The 7,204-nt window shown below is 51.9% G+C and overlaps 1 protein-coding gene across 2 annotated transcripts in view; it reads right to left on the reverse strand.

Annotated features, from left to right (window-relative positions):
• The window catches only part of CACNG2 (calcium voltage-gated channel auxiliary subunit gamma 2), a 54,001-nt gene extending 49,132 nt beyond the window's left edge, over positions 1 to 4,869 (reverse strand). The window contains exons 1-2 of one of the 2 annotated variants that reach the window (XM_030478537.1): positions 3,927 to 4,563; positions 3,237 to 3,382 (exon numbers count right to left, since the gene is read on the reverse strand). In XM_030478537.1, coding sequence (XP_030334397.1) covers positions 3,237 to 3,378 — 142 coding nt within the window. In that variant the 5' untranslated portion in view covers positions 3,379 to 3,382; positions 3,927 to 4,563. Of the gene's footprint in view, positions 1 to 3,236 lie in introns of both variants that reach the window. The other variant, XM_030478536.1, reaches the window with a different exon arrangement.
• Positions 4,870 to 7,204: the final 2,335 nt, after the last annotated feature.

Raw genomic sequence — 7,204 nt, forward strand, 5'->3', positions numbered from 1 at the left:
GCCAAGAAGAGAAAAGAAAATTTAGCACAATATTTTGAACACAAGGAGTCCACCATCTCTGACAGCCTACAGTCTTGACTAATGCCAGCATTCCCCAACATCCCCAGAAATTAAGATGACCTCATCAGAGGCTTCCTACCAGTCGCAGGAGGTAATTTGGGCTCCCTAGACTATTTTCTTGTTACAAAGCCTCCTGCCCTCATTGTTACTACCTCCCCTCACCATATAGAGCTGTCCTGACACCCATCCCAGGCAGCAGAAGTGTGTCTGTCCCACAGCCTTTGTGCCATACCATGGGCAGGGTGTGAGCACAGTCCGAAGGTTTTGCCTTTTTACAGCCTGCTGGGACCAAGCTCTTCCCTCCGTAAATCTTCCCACCCTCTGTATCATGGGGGAAAGGATCCTTTGCTGCTCCCTTCTCCTCCATGCTCACCAACCAGCAGCTTTTACCAGGGAGAGCGAGTCAACCAGGGACACCCTTCTGATTCCTCCTGCTGAGAAAGACGATAACCCCTTTTCAGGTGATCAGACGTGACAGTAAGAGGTCTGCCGTTCAGGTGCTGGTGGGGATATCTGGCTGTGCTGTGCTGTCCTGTAAGCAAGACAGTGCCAGCCAGCAGCCCATGCAGGCTGTGGGGCTGTGGGAATCAAGGCAGAGGCATCCCAGCAGCAGTGGCACCAGACCTCTGCTGTGCCACCTCAGAAGCAAACCCATGCCCAGGCCCTTCTCAGCGTGTGGCTGTAGGGCTGGTTTTGCTTTCTACTGAGATGCTCCTACTACTGAGCCTTTATCCAAGTTTTGGTGCAACCTGTGCCCTCGGGCTAGGGACTCAGAGCTGGCCTCAGCTCCTGTGTGGTGCATTGCACCCTCCTACACCGCTTGCAGCTTCTGCCCAGCTCCCAGGGGTTGGGGGAAAGGGCCAGCACAACCCTCACATGGCTGGGGCAAGAGAGAATACCCTGCCAGGGCCATGCAGCTTGTGCTCAGGCTGCATTTCACCCCCTTGTACAGGGCTGCAGTTTGAGGCTAGCTGGAGAGCATCAACAGGGAGGGCAGGGGGCCTGGGCTAGGGGCACTTTGGAGCTTTTAATTGGAAGCATCCTGGTGCATTCCTTTGCTGTGCAAGCCACTTCTCCACAGTGCCTGTGGGGTCCTGTCAGATGTAAGGGAGCAGGAGCCCTGAACTCCTCCAATCTGACAAACCTCACCCGCCCCTTCCTCCTCCCCCTTGGACCTCGTCCCTCTGGGTATGGCTCTGTGGGCAGATAGACATGATCCGAATTCATGTCCTCTCCCGGCTGGGGTCCTCATACCTCCTCTCTCCACCCCAAGCCTCCCTCTGCCCTCCAGCCTGGGGACATGGCTCGGGAAGGGAGTTCTTCCCCGCAGCCTCCCTTCCCCGCATGGCTTTTCATTTCGGCTTCCTTTATTTATTTATTTTTCCTTCCCTCTCTCATTAATTTTTAATTAAGGAGACGTCTCCTTCCCTGGTTGTAATGAATAGCTGTTTGAAAAGCTTTTCATTTTTTATTGCTATATACCCCTATCTATTTGGAGGAAATGTGTGCGTGTGTGTGAGCGCGTGTGTTTAAAACATCCCCCATTAATTTACTGCTATTGATTTTTTGGCGTGGAGACAGCATATAGTATTCAGCATAGAGCTCCTCTGCAGGATATGTTAAAAGGCAGCAGTTTGGGTTGACAAAGGGCACTAAATGCAGTATGCGTCAAATAGACCATCGCTCAATGAAGTCACTTAGCTATTCAAAACATGTCCAGCCATCACTCAACCATTTGCACCAAGAATGGGGGGGAAATTCGCGCTTCTTCCCGGACACAACCATTTCCAAATAGCAGCTTTAGCTCACTTTGGTGAGAGATATCAGGACATACATAGTTTATTCCCCCCCCCACACTGCCTTCCATCTCCCAGCGCCGGTCTGAGAGAATCAGTCCTGCGGTACCCGCTCCCTGTTGTTTCCCGCCGGGGAGCTCCAGGCACACCCAGCTCCGGTGGACACTGCCAGAGCCAGGCGTTATCCCTGGATGTCCACAAAGCCCTGGGAGCCCACCCTTCGGCTGGGAGCTAATTCATAAACAGGGCTTTTACAATGGGCTGTAATGTGCGCTTCTGTGCTTTTGCTTCTGTTCTCCTCGCTACGTGTGTAACATAAGCCACGCATTTACATCGGCTGCCCCTCTCCCTCCAGCACAGGGTGAAGACCACCTCCGCAGCCCACATGTACACCAATAGCAGTACTGAGCAACACATATTTAAAAGCGAATCACTGTCCCCTCTTTTCTTTCCCTCTCCCTTAGGAACGTCTGATTCCAGAAGTTGGCTGCGGCGGTGTCTCTTCTGCCATCAGACATGTCACTGAGTTGCTGTTCAGTTTCACCACACCAGACTTAGGCTGGATTTTTTCCATTCAGAGACTTGTTTATTTTTAGCCTTTACCATAAACCTTAAAAAAACCCCAACCAACCGAAAGAAAAAGCCCCAAACAAAAACCCACTCCCACAACAACAAACAAACCAGGGAAAAATCCCAGTCCCAAACCAATCAGCCACCAACTAGACCCCTCTTCACCCAGCCCAGTGAGATGTGGTTGCTCACAGGCATTACGAAATGCTCTGAACTCTGCTCAAGATGACTGGAATCATTAGATTCACTGTATGAGGCATTTTGGACCTAACAGGGTTGCTTCCCTTTCTCTCTTCCCCCCTTCTAAAGTGAACTGATAATTGCATCCAAAGTGCTTTGCAGTCACCCACTCCCCACATCGCCCCTCTCTCCCAGTCTTGTCTTTGCAAATAAGCCTTTTGCAAAGAGAGCAATTACTTCACTCTGTGGTTACAGCCGGAGCACAGCAATAATACAGCATTTTGGCATTGCTTTCCCAGGCAGTACAAACAAGCTGAAGAGAGGCAGACCACACAGTTGGGTCCCTTGGTGTTTTTGTAACACGCACGTTATTCCAGTTTGAGGGGGGAAGTGAATTTTTGGGAAGGGGGGGAATGTGGGGAAGAGGAAGGGAGAAGGGAACGGAACAGAGAATGTTTTGCCTGTCTTCTTGCCTCTGTGCCCTGAGTAACTGAGCCCACTGCTCTCAATCCATGGTGAAAGGAATGAAGTGAGAAAATGGAGGAATGTGGAGGGATTTATTTGGAGGGGGAAGAAACATGGGGTGGTGGGAGAGGAAGGAGGGGGTGGTGGAGATCCAGAATCAAATACCTTCCAGGCAGCAGGTTCTCCATAATCCAGAATGGGTCATGACTTCCTCGTTCTTTTTGCTGGTTTCGTTCTCACTGACAGTTTTAGTCTTGCAAACCCCTCTGGAGTAAAGCCAGTAGTCGGTCCCCACAGCTATGGTCATCAGGCTGAAGGCAGCGAAAGCACCAACGGTGGTTAAAAGCATCTGAACACCTCTGTCAAAGAGCCCCATAATTCTTCATTATACAAATACCCAACCGCCTTCTGATTCTTGGGGTGTGTGTGTTTAATAAAATAAATGAATAATAATTCCGACTAATAATATAATGGGTATATATAGAGAGATAGATATCAAAAAAGAGAGGTAAGAAAGCCCACGGAAAAGAGTGTAAATTAGAAAGACCACACGGGAAGAGGCTTGCCTTTTAAATCGGAAACGTTCTGGTTGAAATATAAAAAAAGGAAAAAGGAAAAAAGAAAAAAAAAAAGAGATAAAAGAACCAAGAAAAACCAAACAAATAAAGAGAGAACCCCCCCCAAAATGAGACGCCTTAATCCCTTTTTCTAAAATTCTGGTCTCCAGTTTCCATATGTAATGGCTAATTTGGAGATGGCTTCCACAGTGAACAGGGGAGCAGCAGCAGCATCCTCAACACAATCTCTCATTATCTGGACCTAGACAGTTAGAGACTGTAAGAGCAGAGATGCAACCTTCAGTCTTCTTGCTTAGCTCTGCAGCCTGCGCCATGAAAATCCTTTTCCTTCCCAGTTATCTTCCTTGGGGTTTTATTTATTATTTTTTTTTTCCCGGCAGCGGCAGTCGCTCCAATCCTCTCTCACTTTTGCTTGCTTGCTTCTCCTTTCCTTTCGCTCGCTCCTACCACCAAGCCAGGCTGCCCAGTATACTGTAAGCCCTTGATTTCAGCTGAACAGGTGCCGAGGTCTTGCCTCCCATGGCTTTTCCGCACAGCCGCGGCGCTCGCTCCCGGCGGAGGTGGGCGAGGACAGAGGGGGGCTCCGGGTGGTGATGGAAAGACGGGGACACAGAGGAGGAGTGGGGGGGTCGGGGGATACAGGCGCGGAGCGCGGCTGCGGCACCCCCTGCCCCGCGGCGGCCCCCGGCGACTCCCGGGCCCCGCTACTGCATCAAGGAGGCGGCGGCGGCGGCGCGGCGCTGGACGGCTCGGCGGCGGCGTGCGGCGGTGCTGCAGGACGGCTCCCCGGGCGGCGGCGGTGCGGGAGGAGCGCTGCCGGGCCCCGGTGCTGCAGGACGGCTCCCCGGGCGGCGGCGGTGCGGGAGGCGCGCTCGGCGGCCCTCGGTGCTGAAGGACAGCTCCCCTGCCCGCGCCGCCCGCCCTGCCCGCGCCGCCCGCGCCCCAGCATCCGCGGGCGGCAGCCGCCCTCCTCCGCTGCGCTGCGCTGCGCTGCGCTCCGCTCTGCGAGGGCAGCAGGCAGGGAGCAGGCAGGGAGGGGCGAAGGGGGCAGTCCCCCCCCGCTCCCGGCTCCCAACCCGCCGCTGCCAGCCCCGGGAAGGGTTGGTGGCCCAGGCGTAGCTGGGGCTCCCCCTCTTTCTCGGTTTTCTGCCCCACTCGGCTCAGCCTCTCTCCCGTACGTGCCCAGAGCTGCAAGCCGCACACCGCGGCCAGCCCCGCGCAAAACTTCAGGCAGCCGTTTCTCTCCCCAAGAGACGGGTAAAATGTTACGTGGAAGGGTAATTTGAAAAAATAAGCGGTTATTGCTGCTATTATTGCTGCTGTCGTGTGTTTTTAAATGCTTGCTCTTCACTCTTCATGGGTTTGCTGCAAGTTGCCTGTGTTTTGGTGTTTTCCATCCCTCTGTCTCCCCCTGACCAGTGTTGTGTGAATCCCCGCGTTCTGACTTTGTCTTTACAGCTTTCTGTGAAATCCCAACCCCTGCTCCAAGAAGCAGACATTTTGGGAAGATTCTTCACCAGAAAGGGCAAATTTTTTATTATTACTATTATTCTGTTGAGGAAAGGAACCACCAAAACGGAATACCTCCCTCCCCTTCAACCCCCGGGAAGTAATCCCCGTTTCACATCCTCATTTTACATAGAAAGATGCATGAGCTGAATGGATGCAGGCTGAAATCTATCAGTGGTGAAGTTTCCTGTGTCAGACACAACCCGAGAGTACCGGGAACATATACAAAATTGTGCAGTACTGACATCTAAGTATGTCATAATCCTCTCTCTCTTCCTCAGCAGTATCATTACACCAGGTTAATTACATTAGTCACCTCCTGGTTCTATACATGTAGCTGCTCATTAATGCAACAACCATAAAGAAAAGGAATCATCTAATTCTTGATGCTGCCGATTTTGTTTCTGTCTGATCGGATTCATTGTTCAGTGAAAAGGGGGCCAGATGAGCTGCTGTAGGTTCACTGCCGTTCTGTGCAGGGAGCGGGGCTGAGCGAAGCGGGTGCTGGGAAGTTGAACCACTTGGAGGGCTTCAGCCACGTTGCAATTGCATAACTCCATCTACCTCTCTTCCCTTCTCTCTCTCTGGGTGCGGACTGGGGCTGCCTTTTTGGGACAATCTGCCCCAGGACTGCTGGACATGAAGGGCTCTATAGCCAGCAGTGGAGGGGCATTGGCTGTGCTGCAGATCATTGATCATCTCCCCCAGTTGGAGGGCCTCTGCAGCTGAGACCAAGTTGGAAGTGTTTAGCAGCAAGCACTCATGGTGTCTGGCATCAGCCATACACAGATCACCAACAACAGGCAGGAAGGGCCCTGGGGGGACAGGAGAAGGGATGAAGAAAGAGGTGATAGGAGACAGCGCAGGTTGAGACCACTGAATCCCCAGCCTCACCTGGGGGAATCCTGGTTTTGCCTTCTGCCACAGGAGCTGGAGTCCTCCTTCTGCACTTGTGGAGTGGCCAAACAGCTGAGGATGGACAAGGAGAAGGTGGCCCCAGTGCATTTTTAGGACTCAGCCTGCTGCAAGAGTGTGGAGTATGGTAGCCGTGGATAGGCTCCAAATCGTTGTCCTTGGTTCAAAGGAATTTGAGAGGCAGAGAGATGTAGAGAACATCCCTGTGATGATGGGAGATTATGGCTTTACAAGGATGGCCTGTGTTGAGGAGGAGGCGCTGTGAGGCTCTTAGCTGGGGAAGCTAGAGATCTCCCAAGGACCTCTCCTCACCTTCTGAGACATTTCCACTGAAAAAAGGAAGGGGAAGGGGCCTGGAAGAGGGAAGGCATAAGGGAGGAATAAATAATTCTTGGGACTCTAAGCCATTTTCTTTTTGTATTGGTGGTCATTCCCCTTCAACTTGACCCAGTATTCAAGTCTTCTCATTCTTCAAAGGCAGAAAAGCTGGGCCAGGAGTCTGGAGACTCTGAAGAGGGAAAAACTTCAGCTCGCTATTCCAGCACTCAAATCCATCAGGCAGCAATCTGTGGAGCTCATATCTCTGAGGAAGGAGGGCTCTTCAGTTGCTCTGTACTCTCAAAAATGTGTAGCACGGCTCTTATAGTAATGCTGCACAAGCAGCCTGGCTGGAGTGAGTGGAAGCAAAGAGAGCTTAGGCTTTCTGAAAGCTTCCAGGATCCCATCCTTCAACACCAGAGTCATTCATGGAGGAGAGGGAGACAAGGGGTGATGCTTTGTGTTTTCACTTTGGGCTCCCCTGTGTGGTTTTAGGTTTATTTCACTGTTACAATGGTAGTGCTGCTTTGGGTCAGGGTATGTGGGGCTGCCCAGACAGAGATTGTCCCTGGGCTGAGGAGTTTGCTTCTGTTGGTTTCTGAGTCTACTGGAACTAGTAGGGAGAGCAAGGAGTCACTGCAGGGGTTGTGGATTTGGGCTTGCAGGGGACCCCAACGCTGTGAGAATTTACAGATTTCACCCGTAACTAGAAAAACATTGCTGAAATGTCAGGATTACAGATCTTTACATTTAAAGAATCCAGGCAGATGTCAAGGATGATGCAGCAGCTGGACCAAAACAGAGACCCTCAAA

Source organism: Strigops habroptila, chromosome 3, assembly GCF_004027225.2.
Source record: "Strigops habroptila isolate Jane chromosome 3, bStrHab1.2.pri, whole genome shotgun sequence".
Taxonomy (NCBI): domain Eukaryota; kingdom Metazoa; phylum Chordata; class Aves; order Psittaciformes; family Psittacidae; genus Strigops; species Strigops habroptila.